At 31.2% G+C, this 20,177-nt stretch overlaps 1 protein-coding gene across 6 annotated transcripts in view; it reads right to left on the bottom strand.

The window, feature by feature from the left end:
- The window catches only part of LOC114333048 (cardioacceleratory peptide receptor-like), a 285,379-nt gene that overhangs the window by 30,846 nt on the left and 234,356 nt on the right, over nucleotides 1–20,177 (bottom strand). For 4 of the 6 annotated variants that reach the window (XM_028282873.2, XM_028282875.2, XM_050661995.1 and 1 more), the window contains exon 6: nucleotides 3,725–3,865. In XM_028282873.2, coding sequence (XP_028138674.2) covers nucleotides 3,725–3,865 — 141 coding nt within the window. The remainder of the gene's footprint in view (nucleotides 1–3,724; nucleotides 3,866–20,177) is intronic. The other 2 variants (XM_028282874.2, XM_028282876.2) reach the window with 1 other exon arrangement.

Below are 20,177 nucleotides of genomic sequence, written 5' to 3'. Positions count from 1 at the left end.
TGTTAAAATTTTGAATAAGTATTGTTAAAATTTTTAGTAGTGAAATGTTCATTCTAAGTGTTATAAAATTGTTAAAAAAAGAATTTTTATTCAATCCAGTTTTCTTGCTTTTGTATTTATTTTTTGTCTCATAAACTAACCACTTTAGGCATCAAGTGTTATACATTTTTGAAATCAGAACAAAGAGTAGAATAGAAAGTTTCGAATAAAAAAATGTGGAAGTAATTAAAAAAAATTAAGGGATGATACGGGGGGTGAGAGGGTGCCTTTCCCGGTAAGGTTACGTATAGCACAATGTCTCCCTCTTCAATTATTATTTGAGGTGTTTTTGCGTTTTTTTTCTAAATATCAGTCGTTCAAAAGTTATTTGAGGTGGATAGTTTTATCTGAAGAACACTGTATATTCGAATTTATTAATTTGGTGACACAAACAAATTAAGTATAGTCCAGAAAGCCACTGCGCATCCGCTAGGGAAAATATTCTAATTCGTATTTTTTACACAATCTTACTCAAAAAGGACTTCTTTTAACAAATTTGCATGTTGCCAGGACCAAAAGGTGGTCAAAAATTTTTTAAACGTTTTTTTTTTGTTTTTTTCCTTAAATTTTTTTTGCATGGAAAAAAGTTTTTTTAGGTTTTTTGGATCATTCCAAACAGAAAAGGTCTTTAGTGACTTTTCTCTAAAAATGATAGTTTTTGACATAAGCGAATAAAAATTGAAAAATTGCGAAATCGGCCATTTTTAGTCCTCAAAAACTATGTGAAAAACTGAAAATTTGAATGTTGCCAAGGTAGGTAGATATTCTTCAAACATCGATTGATGAAATCCCTAAGAGTTTTTTGCAATACAATATTCAAAACTTCTTTGTTTTTTAATTGCTAATCAAGCGTGCGCGACACTATTTTCCACGGACAGTATGGTGCAAATAAAAGGAATAAATTCGTTATTTCGTAAACCGGCGACTTTAAGGAAAAATCCCGAAACAGGTCGATTTTTATTTTTAAGTTATGATATTGTGGTATATGATATACTAGTGACGTCATCCATCTGGACGTGATGACGTAATCGATGATTTTTTTAAATGAGAATAGGGGTCGTGTGCTAGCTCATTTGAAAGTTTCTTCAATTCTCTATTCAGTAATAAAAACATTTCCATAATTATTTATACACGGTGTCCAAAAAATTTTTATTAAATTAAATTATTTGACAAAAAAAGAAGTAGAAGGACACCCTGTATAAATAATTATGTAAATGTTTACATTACTGAATAGAGAATTGAAGAACCTTTCAAATGAGCTACCACACGATCCCTATTCTCATTTAAAAAAATCATCGATTACGTCATCACGCCCAGACGGATGACGTCACTAGTATACCATATATGCCACAATATCATAACTTAAAAATAAAAATCGACCTGTTTCGGTATTTTTCCTTAAAGTCGCCGGTTTACGAAATAACGAATTTATTCCTTTCATTTGCACCATACTGTCGGTGGAAAATAGTGTCGAGCACGCTTGATTAGCAATTAAAAAAAATAGGAGTTTTGAACATTGTATTGCAAAAAACTCTTCGGGATTTCATCAACAGATGTTTAAAGAATATCTACCTACCTTGGCAACATTCAAATTTTCAGTTTTTCACATAGTTTTTGAGGGTTAAAAATGGCTGATTTCGCCATTTTTCAATTTTTAATAGTTTATATGTCAAAAACTATCATTTTTAGAGAAAAGTCACTAAAGACCTTTTCTGTTTGGAATGATCCAAAAAACCTAAAAAAAATTTGTTCCATGCAAAAAAAATAATTTTAGGAAAAAAACAAAAAAAAAACGTTTAAAAAATTTTTGACCACCTTTTGGTCCTGACAACATGCAAATTTGTTAAAAGGAGTCCTTTTTGAGTAAGACTGTGCAAAAAATCTGAATTAGAATATTTTTCCTAGCGGATGCGCAGTGGCTTTCTGGACTAGTAGTTGTATGATTAAATTAATTATTATATTGATACATTTATATTTTGAATATTACAATTGCTAAAATAAATTTGAGGTTCAGTTTTCAATATCCCTGTCGTCTTTAGACGTCTTCTTAGAAATATTTAATCTTGGCCATTTATTAATGCGGTGGCGTCTGATAAAAATACAATTCTGACTGCGTTAGTAGAATCTGCTGAAAAATGCAAAAAAAAATATAATCAAAATACAACATTCGTAACCTTTGACCAACTACTTTATTGGAAAGCTTGCAGTATAATTGCAAATGTAGATATAAATGAGGATCCTCATAATTTGTCATCGGTTATTGTTAGACTTGGTGGATTTCGTGCTCTGAGTTCATTTTTAGGTGATATTGGATATAATCTATTGGATATGTATATATTATTACTTGATTCCTATTGGTCATATAAAATTATTTTGTCTGTTTTAATATGTATTTTTTCACCAGCTTTTCAGTGAGCCTAGATGCAAGCGTCTGACGTAGAAACCGTCAAAGTTATTCTAATTGTTTATAACCTAAAAAGTAGGGGCTTTTTCAAACGGTTTTTTTAATAACAACTTTTTATAAAACGTTAATTTTTTTAATATATCTTAAAAACAGAGTCTCGAATAATTGATGGCGATTTGCTAAATATCTCTAGAGTCATTGTTAGGACAAGAACAGTTGTATAAACAATTGCTCTCTGGGATAAACAAATTGAATAACTTATAAACTATTTGGTCGATCTGATTGAAATTTAGCACACTTAAATAACCCATTAAATAGCATAATTTAAAGTAGTTAAATTATATATTATTATGCAAAAATTAAAGTTATTAATATTTATAAATTAGTGCAAAAATGAGGGTTTTTTACAATTATCTAGGTCAATTGTTTATGTATATGAATATGAGTATAATCAAATTAAAGAACTTTTTAAAATCTACAACACTTATTTAAAATATTTTTTTCTAAAATGAACAAGTAACGTTTTATAATCAAAAAACTAAGTTTTTCATTCTTTCTAACTGTTTAAAAAAAGGAGAAGAAAAATTAGCTGTACGTCTTCAGGGAATTATCATCAATTATCTCTCATCCACCGTTTAGCACCTTCAAAACCCTGCTTAACATTTTTTCGTGTTTTTTCCCTATTAACTGGGATACTTAGACGTTAAGTTTCTTGTATAGATTTTTAAATTATTATTACGAAATAAGGGTCCCATGCACACATATTATGTAGGTTGGCTCAGATGTGTGGATCTAATTGAGGATTACCAGACTAGACTGCAGCGGAGAGAAATTCTGCTGATTTTTGATTCTTAGTTAAGACTTAAGAATAACATTCACGCCGTAAAGTTTTTAATAGTTTTGGTTCCTGGGAAAAAGTCGGACCATGCAAAGAAAAGAAATATATTTACACTTGGGGGTTCGATAGTTGGTCGATTTTGAGATCTGAACGAAAGAGGTTGTATTTGGCGATAATCAAAAGACGCGAAGTTTAAGACGTATTATGACAAAAACTGGTCATACGTAGACGCGATTATTTCCAAAGCGCCTTTTGGCATCATACAGATTTTGATTCTTGGAATATCCACTACTCATTCTCAAATTTTCAAGCAAAGCGATCCATTCTGTAAAAATTGCGAGGTTTTGTCCTATTTTAAGCTTAATTTTTTTGACTAGTAATGGATAACTGAGGTTTAAACGTTAAAACTATTATTAGTTCAAAGATAAATTAATTGTACTTACTAAATACAATGACAAAAGTCATTTTTACAGTCTTTATTTTGGCACGTGGAATAATTCCTCTGGAGCTTGCTCTTCTGTAATCGTGATCTTCTGGTAAATGCCGTGGAGGAATATCTCGAAGATCCTCACCTGAAAGGATAACTATAAAATAAATTATTTTAAAATTATTATGTTTATATTGTGTGTTTTATTTATGTGTTATGTATAGTATGTGGTGAGACCGCTCCCGTCTGAAAAATTTCTGATTCGGTTTATTTGTGGATTCCTATTCAAAAATGTCCCCTTTAAACAAATCTGAAGGGTGCCGGGCGGAATTTTTGGGCAGAAATTGTTTAAACAAATTCAAAAGATCATGTTTTTTGCTCTGGAACATATATTTTTAGATTTTTTGGGTCAATCTAAACAAGAAAGATATCTTGTAATTTTTTTCAGAAATTGATAGTTTTGGAGTTATGTTATATGCGATTTAAAATCTGAAAAACGCGAAAATACTCATTTTCGAGGCTTAAAAACTCATATTTAAATTAGTATTTTTGAGGTTGCCAGACACTTAGATTGAAGACTGAACATTCAGATTCAAGATTCTGAAGAGTGATCGCGTCTAACTTTAATTTATACCGTTGTTTTTTAATTGTTAAATATGCGTGTTTATCCGATTTTTTTTGCCGGTGCGTCGCGCTCCATTTCAAAAATCTCCTATCTTCATCCGAAAAATATTTTTTCTAGATTTTTTGGAACATTATAAATAAAATAACTTTCTTGACATTTTTCTCAAAAGTTAATAGTTTTTAAGTTATAAGCGATTTAAAATCCGAAAAATGACAAAAAAACGCATTTTCGGGTTTTAAATCGCTTATGACTTTAAAACTATTAACTTTTGAGAAAAATGTCAAGAAACTTATTTTATTTAGAATGTCTCAAAGAATCTAGAAAAAATATTTTTCGGAGGAAACTAGAAGATTTTTGAAACGGAGCGCGCCGCACCGGCAACAAAATCGGATAAACAAGCATATTTAACAATGAAAAACAACGGTATAAATTAAAGTTAGACGAGATCACTCTTCAGAATCTCGAAGCCGAATATTTAGTCTTCAATTTAAGTATTTGGAAACCTCAAAAATACTAATTTGAATATGAGTTTTTAAGCCTCGAACATGGGTATTTTCGTATTTTTCAGATTTTAAATCGCCTATAACTCGAAAACTATCAATTTTTTTGAGAAAATTTACAAGATACCTTTCTTGATCAGAATGACCGACGAAACTCAAAAATATATGTTCCGGAGCAAAAAATGTGATCTTTTGTATTTGTTGAAAAAAATTATTTAACTAATTTCTGCTCAAAAATTCCGCCCGGCACCCTTCAGATTTGTTTAAAGGGGGCATTTTTAAATAGGAATCCATAAAGAAACCAAATCAGTGGAAATAAAAAAAATATGAAAAAAAAATTTAAGAAACGCTTTTTATTCGTTATGAGCGACTAAAATTAAAAATATTATAATAAAATCAATTATAAAGCAAAAAATAAAAAAAATTCAAACTCGAAGGATTATTCGAGAAGAACTGTTAGACAAATTAAATATAGAAAAATCTCACATATTCTTTAAAAAATTGGAAAATCTAACACACTCGTTAAGAAAAGCGTAGGACGAAAACCATTTATTCGATGAAGACGTTTTTCTTTAACGAATGTGTTAGATTTTTTCAATTTTTTAACGAATATGTGAGATTTTTGTATATTTAATCTGTCTATCAGTTGTTTTCGAATAACCCTTCGAGTTTGATTTTTTTATTTTTTTGCTTTTTAGTTGATTTTATTATAATATTTTTAATTTTAGTCGCTCGTAACTAAAGAAAAGCGTTTCTTAAAATTTTTTTTTCATATTTTTTAATTTTTTACTTTTTAGTCTTACACTTTTCAAACATTAAAATATATCGTCATGTTTATTAAAATATATGTATAAAACATATAATGTACAAACATGAAAAGTAGTCGGAATCAGCAAAAAATTTGAAACTTTATTGTTTATTCATGAAGCACAACCCAAAAAATTTACGTAAAAAGTGAAATTGTATATAGGTCATATAATTAGCTACAATCTGTAAAAGTTTTAAGTTTCTTCATTGTAAAATACAAGAGAATTTAAGCCTTTTTGCACTAAATTCGTTTTTTTATTTAAATAATTAATAAACAAAAAAAAAAACATTTTTTTTATTGACTATACGTGTACTGTTCCCGCGCAAGCATATGTCTGCAAATTTTCATTCATTTGAATTGAAGAAAAGGCAGTCAAATTAACGTCTAAAGATTTGACACAAACGATTGAACTAAAGAAAAGCGTTTAAAAATGTACAGAGTCAGTGTCAAATTTCCATCCTGAATAGACCAATACAGCTATTATAAACATCCATCTTTGGATGTAATTTCGTCCTATTTTTTCTTTCGTTCTTATCAATATTCTATAATATGAGTCGTCCAGATTACAAAATTTTATTTTTTAAACAACATTTTGGAAGAAACACCTACTTCCATGACAATGTTCTGTTAGAGATTTTACCTCTTTTTGACTCAAGTTTTTTAATAACTAAATCTAAAAAATCGACTGCAGGAAACATCATATTATATAGGTTCTTCTTAAGAGGTACATAGGTACCTACTACTCAAAACAACTGTCGTTTGGCTGGAGAGGTCAGTGCCAAAAGAAAAATTTTATTTCACCGGACTATATCGAGTAATAAAATTTGAAAAAGATTAAGTTTTCAATCTAATAGCACATAAAATAATACTAAAAATATTACTCTACATCCCACCAGATTGAAAACACTGGAAACCTTCTCTGGGTACACCTCCGAGGCTTCTACAATTTGCAAGCCATAACGGATGCTGAGACTAAGGAAGCTGAGGGTATTTTACAATCTATAATTCACGTCCCATCTGCTCAGCGTGGTAAAGTTCCAACGAGAATGGTTCCCTTCGTACTCCAATCAGAGTAAACATGCAAATCAAAAATGAATAACCATTTTCAATTTCGTTGCAACACGAAACTGCAGCCGCATCATTATTCCAGTTCAATCAGAGAGTGCAGCAAGCACCTCTACCGGTTTCGAAACTTACTAGTCTCTCATCAGGAGGCACATATGCACTCTCTGATTGAACTAGAAAATAATGCCACTGTAGTTTCGTGTTGCAACGAAATTGAAAAGGGTTATCCATTTTTAATAAAATTTGAATTTAAAAATTACAAAAATATTTATGAAAAACTTAGGTTTTATAAAAAACGCTCTAAAAAATATTAAAAAAACTGATTTTGCCATTAAAAAAGAACGAGATAAGTACTGCAAACAAACAGTTTAAAAAACCTAAATTAAATTTAAATTTAAAAATAAAAATATATCATGGTATTGAAGCACGTTCAAAAGCATTTGTTTAGATGCCGCTGCAGCCACTTCCCCCATCTTATGAAACTCCCGCTCATAACAATAAACTCTCTTGAGCAGTTTCCTTAATTCTGCGAAACAAATAATCCTCTTTGCAATCGCAAACGGAAAAGAACGTTCTCAATTTATTTTTATCTCCATCTATTTTCAAAAATCGAAAATGTCAACACTACCTCGGGGTCGAGTGACTCTTTTTAGTCTATGGCAGTGGTTCCCAACCTTTTATGTGTTGCGACCCAACTTCTGATGTTTTTTCATATTCGCGACCCATCCCTCACCCATGATGTTATATATTTACGGTATTCAGCTACTGTAAGAGCCACGTCGCGACCCACCTGAAATCCGCTCGCGACCCACTAGTGGGTCGCGACCCACCGGTTGGGAATCGCTGGTCTATGGGAATAGGGTTTTTCTTGTAACACTGACCTTTCCGGGCAAACCATGGTTGGTTTGATAGTATGGACTTTCAAGCTCTCTCTATCACAAGAACCTATATCTTTTCTGCATTCGATTTTTTGGACTTGATTAGTTATTAACAAACTGAAGTCAAAAAACGGCAAATTTTCGATTTTTTCGTCTATCAGCAAGAAGTGAACCGTTTGAAATAAATATGAGAGTAAGACACTTTAAGTCATATAAAAACCTTCAAATTGGCCTTTTCTAAATGTTTCTATCTATGAAGCTTATCGAAGAAGTAAATATCAATCATAAATTTTTATGTTTTACAAGAAAATTTAAATCAAACATTACTAAAACATTAAAAAAAATTAAAAAATCAATTGTTTAAACAAATTAGATGGTTTATTTAACAATGTATTTATTAAAGTAAAGCATATTCGTAATATACGTAAAAAGTAAATAAAAATAAAAGAAAGAAACGTCGAAATCCATAAACGAGAAACAGAGTTACAGTTAACAGCTCCTTCCCTCCCCATTGCTCCTGCGAGCTTTAAGGCCGGCCGATTATGAGGACCATATTTTGATGCTTTGTCGACGATTCCATTGATAGGATTTTTTCTACTTTGGCAGCAAAAAACTTTATAATTAGTCCAAGTAATGAAGCTTAAAATAGGACAAAAGCTCGCAATTTCTACAGAATGGATCGATTTGCTTGAAAAATTGAGAATAAGTAGTGGATAGTCCAAGGATCAAAATATATATCATGCTGAAAGGCGCTTTTACCATGGGGGTGGTTGCCACTCCATCTCAGGGATGGAATTTTTTTTATTATATTTTAATCACAAAAGTTGGTAAAAACGTTCATTCTTAGCAAAAACACTCCATACATTTTTTTAATAAAATTGATAGTTTTCGATTTATTCACTATCGAAAGTGTTGGTTTTATATCGAAAAAATCAATGTTTTTAATAAGTTTTCTGCTAATAACTCCAAAAGTTTTTGTTTTATCAAATTAACTTCACTTAACAAAAATGTACCTTTTGAAAAAATAGACAAAAACGTGTTTTTAGATTTTCTTTAAGACCAATAGTAATCAAGTTATACTTTATTATATGTTGGTTCTTCTTCGTCAAATGCTAAATATTGTAGTTTCAAAGTCAAAAGACGAGAAAACTATGCATTTTTCGAGGACAACTTGTTCAAACGAATTTAAAGTATTAAAAATATCTATCTCCAGAAATAAAAAGAAGTCTCTAGCTCAAAAATTAAGTAACTTATAATGAAAAGAATGTCAGTCCCTATTTTTTCAGCGAAAAAGTGATTGGAAGCAACCCCCTAATCACCACCGTAATTGAAATTAATCATTGACCTTATTTGGTCTTTTTTATTTATGTATTATTAAGAGGTTTTAGAAGTTTGACCGGCTTAGAATGAATAGTTAAAAAAAAATGGAGTTAACAGCAAATAACAAATTTTTGTAGTTTGGAAAAAATTGCCTTTTCTTCAGAATAGCAAGATTAGCATCAGAGGTACGAAAAAATGTTCACATATGAAATTGTAGCCGATTTAATTTCCAAAAACCTGGTTTACAAAAATTTTTTCTACGGCAAAAATTGAGTGAGCTATCGACAAATAAAACTTGTAATAACATGCAAAAACCACCTTTATCAACCCTTTCAAAGTCACTTCTTTTTGCGACTGAGGATTTTAACAAGAATTAATATTAACAGCCTTATAGACCTTATAAAAACCTACAAAAGTCTTTTTTACCAAACTTATAGGATCAAAATTAAAAATGTTAGGGTTAAAAAATCAATATATTTTTTTGAAAAAAAGGAGAAATCCTATTGGAAGCATAATAATGTAAGTTAGCGGTGTTTTTAATCATTGGCCCTATTCATTCTTATTTATTTATGTATTATTAATAGATTCTAGATGTTTGACTGGCTTAGAATGATTCATTTTAAAAAAACAGGAGTTAAAAGCGAATAACGAATTTTTGTAGCTTGGTAAAAAATGCCATATTCTTCAGAATATAAAGATTAGCATCAGAGATACGAAAAAATGTTTTAATATAAAATTGTAGGTTATTCAATTTTCAAGAACTGGGTTTGAAAAAATTTTTTCTACGACAAAAATTGAGTGAATCGTAAATGAGTATACCTATCAAAACATTAATTTTTTCGATATAAAACTAACATTTTCGATGTCAAATAAATCGAAAACTGTTAATTTTAGCAAAAAAATGTGTAGAATATTTTTTGTTTATAATGAATGTTTCTATCAACTTCTGCGGTCAAAATATAATAAAAAATGTCCACCCCCGAGATGGGGTGACAACCACCCCCATGGTTAAAGCTCCTTTCCGCATCATATAGATTTTGATCCTTGGTCTATCTACTACTTATTTTTAAATTTTCAAGCAAATCTATCCATTCTGTAAAAATTGCGAGGTGAAAAGCTTCGGTTCCTGGCCTAAATATGTTTTTTCAAATGACGCTAATCAGACTTCATTACTGTTATTATCAAAGCTGCTGTGAATTAAAAAAAGGACTAGCTTCATCTCAAATCGGCATAGGAGAACTTTTTTCTTAAAGTTTGTGAAAACATTCAAGCTTTAAAAAGATGAAAAAATAATTTCCTTACAGGCAATAGTTAAAAAGTTATTCTAATTGTTTATAAGTAAAAAATCGACATGATGTTGCAAGATTATTTTGCAATATTTAAAATTGCTTTTCTTCATTTTTTAAATAATATTAATAGAATAAACCTTTTTGATTCATAAGCTATCCGTAGAATTACTGTAACTTTTGCTATTAAACAAAAACAAGATACTGGAAATAAACGGTTTTAAAAAACCTAATTTAAATTTAAATTTAAAAATAAAAATATATCGTGGTATTGAGACACATTCAAAACCATTCGTGTAGATGCCGCTGCAGCCATTTCCCCCCATCTTATGAAGCTCCCGCTCATAACAATAAACTCTCTTGAGCAATTTCCTTAATTCTGCGAAACAAATATTCCTCTTTGCAATCGTAAACGGAAAAGAACGTTCTCAATTTATTTTTATCTCCGTCTATTTTCAAAAATCGAAAATGTCAACACTACCTCGGGGTCGAGTGACTCTTTTGTTCTGATTACAGAGATAATTTTTGTAGACGAGACGGCTCCTTTAAATCAGTTAAAGCAAATTAAACGTAGATACGAGAATTGAAGGATCTATCCTAGCCTAACATGAAAGGCATCTGTATTTGATGTTCGTACACAGATTTGTACCGTTTAGTGGATACACACAATACAGTCTGGATTTACATCGGCAGCATTTGTTGTGTAACGCAGGAATTCGTCTGCATATCGAATTAATCGAGATGGAATCCTACTAAAGGATTATTGGAGGACTTTTTTCTGTTTGGTTTGATACGTTTTTATTTTCCGAAATTAAGCCTACCGCAAACAGAAAAATACGGGACAATCGAAAATTTAATAAAACGAATAAAATATTGTTTTTGTTTTGTTTTTTGCCCTTTGTTTGGACCTGTCATGTAATTAGATACATAGAGGTAAATATTGGTATTATTTCATACAGGATCGTACAGAGTGGACAAATATCACCCTTAGGGGTTCATCAGAGCGACTTCATTATAACAAGAGACTGGAAAATATGCACTAAAAATGTCTAAAGTATGCATGCGATATGTATTTTAAAACAGGTAGGTAAGGTAAGAGGGTAAGCGCAACATTTCGTGCCAATGGTTTTTAAATGCATTCATTTTTTTCGAATCCTGAGAAAACTAATAAGTATTTTTGAAAAACTAAAACGCAGAATGGAAAACTACATTATTACCCAGGGCCGAAAGTCTCTGAAAATTTCTATAATGTTTATTTTAATAAGCCGTTACAAGGCTGGAAAAAAGAGAAAATTTAGTGTGATTTTTAATTTCAAATATTTCATTAAAAAAAAACTTTTTATTTATTCTAAGGGACTTTTGGCCCTCGGAAATACTGCAATATTTTATTCTACGTTTAAATTTAATCTTATAATATTTATTAGTTTTCTCAGGATTCGAAAAAAAAATGAACGCATTTAAATAGTATTGGTCCGAGATTTTGCGCCTACGCTCTTAATATGCACAAATAATATGAAAATATGCAGTTATAATTTAAATATATGCACCTATTTTTATAAAAAAAATTTTAAAGTTTAAGTTTACAAGAATAAAAAACCGCTAAACGCCGGAAAAATGAGTGGCGCATAAATTTAGCAAATATTATGGAAAAATATTTTAAAATAAAACTAGAATTTTGTTTTGCATCAAAACGAAAATACATTTTCGCGCCACGTAATATTCATATCAGATCTTTTGTAGCTGGAATATTGTATGCGTCACTCATTTTTACGGCGTTTAGCGGTTTTTATTCTTGTATCAGGAGTTTTTCAAAGTTATTTATAAATTAAATGTATGAAGTTGAATGCAATGTTTCTCAATTACTCGTTAAGCTTTATAAATGGTCGCCTTTGTCGCATTACATCCCAAATGATCTAGTGTCTATCGAATGTACACTAGATTTTTTTTCTATTCGAAATAGATTGAAAAAAAATATTGGGATTGCCGGTAAATAAACTCGGATTGCCAATTATCCGATCAAATTTAGCGGTAACCACTACAACTACATAAACCATTTTGGGAATAATCGTTAATTGAATTATACTTTTGTAGCTTAATAACTTTTAACCGGCTTAACCGATTTTGATCACTAAATATGAGTTTGAAACGTATGGACAAGTAGTATCTGATGCATCTAAGGCCAAGTATGATAACTGAAGCTATTACAGGAATTATTGAGCTTGAAAAACCGTTTTTTCCATAGATAATAGATTTGATCATACTTATGAAGCCTATAACTTAAAAATTTGAATTTTCCCGGATATGAGGTATACACCATTAGATTTTTCCAGAGTCCTTCTACAAACGCTCAGTTATTGGCGCAATTCGTAAGTTGAAATTTTGAGTAATTGTCAAAAAACCAAAATTTTCAAAGTTAAATTTTTCAATTTTTCGGCTCTACCGAGCTGTGTGTATGTCTGATCGTAACGTCTTACACACCATTTGAAAGCTTAACTCAACACTATTGATTTGGTGTATTTGCGGTTCTCCTGTCTCTTTTTTAACCGAAGATATATACCTCCAAAAAATATTCCGTTTTGTACCTACCAAGTCCTATAGCTGGCTTATGGGTTGTCAAAAGTCACAAACTACACCGGTTCTGAATCGACTCTGACCTCCTCTTCAAACACAGAAAGAAAAATTCAGATCGGTTTAACTTTTCCAGTCACATACAATATCCACAAACATTTTCCCTTTTTTAAATAGAAATTGAGTCATATTTCTGAGCTCGGTAACTTTTGAATGGTATAACCGATTTTTAAAAATAGACATGCGTTGGAAAGATAATGATCAGTACTATTAGAAGTCGCAAAGGTCGGACTTAAATTTTCGAAGTTTTTGGGAGTTTTGGAGACGAGAACGAAAAACAGGCCCTAAATAGGAAGGGCCGTAAACTCCACACCCTTGGACCAAAATGGATGGTTGACATAGGAATGGGTGAGTCTTTTCCTGAACTTTAAGATGGGAGTTGGCTTAATTTTCAATTCAGTCAGGTTTAGAAAATCGAAAATTTCGTGTATACAGCGTGTCTACTAAAGTTGGAAACATATGGGAAACTTTTTTATTATTAATTTTACGAAATAAAGTTATTTTTCATAAAAAGTTCTGCATACTCTAGAACCTATGATTCAATCATCAGATATCAAATTTTATCAATATTATACGAGGTATGTCAAAAAATGTGAATTTCGTTCAAGAGTAAAGTACCTTTATTTCTCTTAATATCGAAAATTCTTATTATGAAAAGTTGTTTGGAATTAAAAACTAAGATCAAATATGCAATTACATGCTTCTAATTGAATTTTTTTTTAATTTTTCTCAAATTTATGGATAGATACTTAACTTCGTTTTTATTTATTACACATATGATAACTCTTTTATTATTAGTTTTACGAAAAAAAGTATTCTTTATAAAAAGCTCTGCATGTCCTCAAACCTAAGAAGCAACTATCAGATATCACATTTTATTAATCTTATATTAGTAATTTCACTCAGGAGTAAAGTACCTTTATTTTTCACATTATTGAAAATTGATATTACAAAAAGTTGTTTAGAATTAAAAACTATGTTTCAATATGTTATTACATCCTTCTAATTGAAATATTGTGAAATATAAAGGTTTTATACTTTATAATATATCAGTATACTCATGAGCGAAATTTATATTTTTTGACACACCTAGTAAAAAATTAATAAAAATTGATATATCATGGTTGCATCTTTACTTAGAATTTAGATCATGCTGAGCGTTTTATAAGGAATACCTTTTTTTCGAAAAATTAGTAATAAAAGAGTTATCATATTTTTAATAAATAAAAACGGTGTGGGGTATTCATGAATTTGAGAAAAATTTGTAAAATATTTTTTTTCAATTAGAAGCATGTAATTGCATATTTGATCTTAGTTTTTAATTTCAAACAACTTTTCATAATGAGAATTTTCGATATTCAGGGAAATAAAGGTACTTTACTCTTGAACGAAATTCATATTTTTTGACATAGCTCATATAATGTTGATAAAATTTGATATCTGATGATTGAATCTTAGGTTTTAGAGCATGCAGAACTTTTTATGAGGAATAACTTTTTTTCGAAAAATTAATAATAAAAAAGTTTCCCATATGTTTCCAACTTAAGTAAACACGCTGTATATAGTGTCGCGTGTAGGGGGGTGTGGGTGTGCGCCACTGGCGAGAACTGCCGTTTTCTGGTAATACTGTGTGGTTTGAAATTGTGTTATTATTTCTTGATATATTTTCTAATCTTTAGTTTTTGTACCAAATAAAACACAGTTCCGTTCGCAGACGACATTTGTCTCCTAACCGAATATAGGAACCATTATGCAGAACAAGATCGACAAAATTGCAAAATACTCAAACGTAACGGACCTAAAGATAAATACAGAATAGACGAAGAAACTCGTAAAAAAACAACAGTCAAAAAACTAAAATTAAAACAAATAGAAGACAAATAGAGCAGGTAGATAACTTTACATAATATCTGGGATTAATCATGGAAAAAGGTGGTAGTAGATCAGATGTAGAAAAAACCATAGTACAGGCACGATATGCATATAACTCCTTAAAGAAAATCTGGAACACCCCATAGATCAGAATTAACAAAATTCAAAATATTTAACAAACTGTATTAAGAGTATAATTTTATTAGTGTATTGGGCAGAATTTTGGAGCCAGGAAGAAACAACTGCGAAAAAATTACAAATCTTTATAAATAAATCGTTGAGAAATAATATCCTAAAATATACTGCACGGATAAAATAGTCAACGTAGAACTATGGAGAATCAGAAAACAAGAGAAAATAACAATCACGATTAAAAGAAGGAAATGAACATTGATGGGACATACTCTAAGGAAATACCAAAATATTAGAACCAGACAGGCACTCGAATACCAACCAGATGAAAGAAGACCCAACAATAACTGGAGAAGAACTGTAATATGAGATCATAAAAGAATTTTTCTGAGATGGTCATACAGGGAGCAAGAAATAGAGGGGAATGGAAATGACTTGTAGAGGAATTTTCAAAAGAATAAAACATAAGAGAATGCGCTAATCCAGCCAATCAGTCATCTTTCACTCTTGCCTAAGAAATAGCAAGAGCGCCCAATACTCCATATGAGGAGGGAAGGCAATAGAGACAGACAAACGTAGATACAAGAATTGAAGGATCTATCCTAGCCTAACATGAAAGGCATCTGTATTTGATGCTCGTACACAGATTTGTACCGTTTAGTGGATACATACAATACAGTCTGGATTTACACCGGCAGCATTTGTTGTGTAACGCAGGAATCATATTAAAGGATTATTGGAGGACTTTTTTCTGTTTGGTTTGATACGTTTTTATTTTCCGAAATAAAGCCTGCCGCAAGCAGAAAAATACCGGACGATCGAAAATTTAATAAAACGAACGAAATATTGTTTGTGTTTTGTTTTCTTACCTTTGGAACCTGTCACGTAATTACATATAAATGTTGGTATTTATTCATACAGAATTGTACAGATAGGACACTTTTTACGCTTAGGAGTTCACCAGAGCGACTTCATTATTACAAGAGACTGGAAAATATACACTAAAAATGTCTAAGATATGTATAAATGAAATATGCCTTTTAAAACAGGCTAAATATGCACAAATAATATGCAAACATTTCGGTATGCGGCAAAATAAGCAGTACTGAAATGCGTACGTCACAAATTTTTATGTGTCATGCGCCGAACGTACTGAATGGTTTCCGAACGTCGTTATAACGTATGTGAATGTCATGTTTATGTTAGGTACTTCAGGATGGTCCTTAGTTTTACACGTGGACAATTTTTTTAACGTGGAGTATTATTTTCGGTCATACGGAAAGGTCGTGAAAACGGTGCAAGCTTAAAATCAACAATGTTTTCAGCAGGACAAGGCAACCGGTCACCCGGCCAGGGAGTCTCTTGCGCGCGATCATTTTGGTAGATCGCCACTCACCTGCCCTAACGCCACTTGATGAGTATATATAGGGAATGCTGAAGGAGGCACACTGATCCACCATTTGACATTCCGTAATTGCGGACTGGAATTCAAGATTTTTTCATGCCAGAGGGCATCTTTAACATCTGTTTTATCGGAAACGTCGTCGGTAATAATGTTTGCAAGGCTAAATTGGCTAAATTATGTATACTAAAAAATATACAAATACAGTGAAACCTCGATAATATTTGTAAAATATGTTTAAAAAAAATATTTAAAAAAATAAAAAAAAATAGTAAAAAAAGAAACAAAAAAGTTAAAAAAATGATTAAATTAAAAAAATCTAGTATCTAAAATAATCTAATAACTAAAAAATACAAAAGAAAAAAATCACTAAGAGGATTTAAACCTCCGAGGAGTTGAACCGGGTGGACATCTTATCGTAGTGACAAAAAAAAATACAAAAAAGAAATTATTTTAAATATTAACATTAAGATTTTTATTTGTAAAATGTATACACTATTTGTTCTTGATAAACATTATGTATATTATATTTATAGTATTTATTAACATAGTATGTACATTAGCTGTAATGATAGGTAAAATAAGAAGTAACAAATTGTAATATTGCATATTTATATTTGTTACGCTATGTGAATTTGATTTGAGAAAATAAAATGCCTCAATGCTGTGTTGTGCCTTTGTTTTCATTAAGAACATCAGCACCCAAGTTACCCAAAGATATTTTGATGAGAAAAAAGTGGATTGTAGCAATAAGAAGGGACAAATAGGTGCCGACAATAAATTCACGTATCTGCAATAATAGGCCTAGATCCAGCGTATTAAAAAAAGTTTATTAATAGCAAGCTGAAAACTTGTTAATAGCTTAACGGTGTCTAGTCGGATAAACTTTGATGTATGGGAACACTGGAAGTTTTAATTGTGGAACGTGATTTTAATTGTGGACCTTGTCACCCTGACAAGATTATGATTGTGAAAACTAGCAGGTTGTTTTTAAGTTTATTCAATAGCAAACTTTATATATAATATATGAAAAAATGTTTGTCCGACAAATATGTTAGGCATTTTAATAAGTCTGACAGGTAAAACATGTCAAATGAGAGAAATTATGTTGATTATAAATAGCAGTCCGATTTTTGCATAAGAGTTTAATGGAAGGGCAACAAATCAATTGGAAGTTCTGTCCGACAAAATACATGGGATGATTTCGTAGTCTGACGTTCGAAACCTGTAACCCGTTCCTCAATTAAAACTTCCCCTATTCAAGTGTTCCCGTACATCAAAGTTTGTCCGACTAGATACCGTTATGATATTAACAAATTTTTAGCTTGCTATTAATAAACATTTTTTGGTACGTGGTATCCAGGCCTATAAACATTTTGTTGAAAGAGATTACGTATTGGCCCTGGATTCGACTGTAAAAAATCGTAAGTTATTTATTTCTTAAACTACTTAGTTTTAACAAATAAACAATTTGCATAGATTAGACCTCATCGAAAGGTAAACTATAGTAATCATCGTATTAATGTTTTATTTCTATAGCTCAAACCCAGATAGGGGAAGGGCGGGCAAAATGGGGTACTTAAGGTTTAAATTGGGATTTAAAAAAAATCTGTAACTTTTAAGGTCTTAAAATAAGACAAATATCATTGTTATAGTAGTAACTATTTATTAATAAAATTTAAATTTAAAAGAAGTCAAAGTTTTTTTTATTATATGAAAATACAGAAACTAATGTAAATTGCCCCATTATGCCCGTTGTATAGGGTAAAATGGGGTACCAAATTGAAACCAAGAAAAGCCTATTGACAAAATTCGCATACAAGTACTACTTCATCATCCTCATCTTCTACACCTGCACATGAATTGTTTTTAGCCCATTTAAGGCAACTGGATCAGCTGATCCATCCCTCTGTGGAACTTGAATAAAAGTTTCCGCAGCACCAGTCAGTGTCACTATCTTCGCCTTCTAAATCTGACTCTACTTTTTTAGTTTTATTCAATTGCGATTTCTTACTCGTCTGTGATTTGGTTTGATCATCGGCTATCTTACTTGGTATGGTAAAAGGATAAAGACTACCAATAGGTATGGTAAAAAGGATACCCCATTTTACCCTACCTATTGGTACCCCATTTTACCCAAAGAGCAGATTTTGAGATTATGACCTGTTTAAATTATTACACAAGTTTTTATTTTTTAACATAATGACAAACGAATACTCTAGAACACATTCACTGTTTGTTGGAAGTAATGATATTAAATAAAAAATTGTTTTAGTAATACTAACGATGGATTATTTTTCGGCCGATATTATAACTTGGTTAACTAAAAACGCACATGTACTCTTCACAACAATCGACTAACAGTTAATTATTATATCTGCTTTATGACAGAAGGCGTAAACAGGCGTCTATAATATAATTTCATTAACGTCGTATAGATGGAGCGAGTGATATTGAAAAAAAAGGGGGTACCCCGTTTTAGGCAGCTACCCCGTTTTGCCCGCCTTTCCCCTACAAATAATTCACTATAAGACTCGGATCCACATAAACATTTTTATTTTGGTCTGAGCAAAGTCTGAGCTATAGAAATAAAACATTAAGACCTAAAAGGACTTAAAAGGGCTTCCTTTTCTTCAGTAACTCTCGCATTCCTTCTCCTCAATTCGTTTTTAAACGCACAAACAGGTCAAGATCCGTGTTTTTCTGCCATAATTTATTATTTATTAAATCGTAAACAAAAGCACCACATACAAACTTCACGAATTGTCAAGACATTGACCCCCAACTACACTAGCGCCGCCAAGCGGGAGCAACGGGGTACATAGCTGCCATTGCAAAGATTTGATTAGAGCACATGGACTTAGCCTTTTTTTGAGAAAAAATTGGTAATAAACACGTTACACAAGCTTCCACCAAGATCTACCTAAAAGTCGCCTCAGACTACAGATGTTAATATCGTAAAAAACCAAATATACTTTTATATATATGTATATCTGTTATAACATTACAAGAAACGCAGCAATTATACGCAGGGCAATATAAACGCAGGGCAATATAGCCAAGAGAAATAGAATACTTCTAGATAGAATACTAGGTACAGTCCTTTTATTACATAAGAAATTTAGAGCGTCACTTGTGGACTTCAGGTCAACATTTGATACTTTTAGTACCTATTGTTAGAGTAAAGGGAAAATTTCAAAATATTTCATTTGTAAATATACACGTGCATTCGGAAGAAAAATAAATACTTTTTCGTACTTCCGGGCCTAAAGTGACAACTTCACTCCCTTGTGACAGGTACTAAAGTGTCACATTTAATCCCTCCGGGATTAAATATTGACGAAACTCCCGGAACGATTAAATCACAAACAAACGAATTTAAGGGATATTTTATTGAAAAATATAATTAATTAGAATGGTAATTAACGTTAATATTCAAATTAATATTGTGACAGTTCGTCATATTGACCAGTCTTTCCTGGGTTAATGCAGCAGGTAACTGACGAGTAACAGATAGGTCCTTTTCATATTGAACTGGTGTTTGTTTCGAAGATCCTGCGGAAACAGGAAGCGAGAATGAGGACTGTGGCATAACTATAGTGGACGAATCGGCGACTTGACCAAATATTTTATCTGAAATTTTTTGTTTATTTTTAATAGACGATTCAATATATCCCTCGGCCACGTTGGAGGATTTCCATCCTCCATGTCTCTTCAGCACGTCTATTGTTGCTCCCGAATCAGCTAACAAAGACGCAGATGTGCGTCTAAAACAATGTCCCGTATAAGACGTCGCATTTTCTAATTTCAAGAAAGCTGCTATTTGCCGTGGAATTGTACCAAACATGTTTTTTCCTACTACTCGCGTAGTACATTCTTTGTTGATGTATTGAACAAAAAATTTTGAATGAGTTGTCCCTGTCTTTCGCAATGCCACATATTTCCGAAATATC

The sequence above is a fragment of the Diabrotica virgifera genome, chromosome 9 (assembly GCF_917563875.1).
Source record: "Diabrotica virgifera virgifera chromosome 9, PGI_DIABVI_V3a".
Lineage (NCBI taxonomy): Eukaryota > Metazoa > Arthropoda > Insecta > Coleoptera > Chrysomelidae > Diabrotica > Diabrotica virgifera.
The sequence above is the reverse complement of the archived record's forward strand: the minus strand, read 5'-3'. Positions and strand labels throughout refer to the sequence as shown.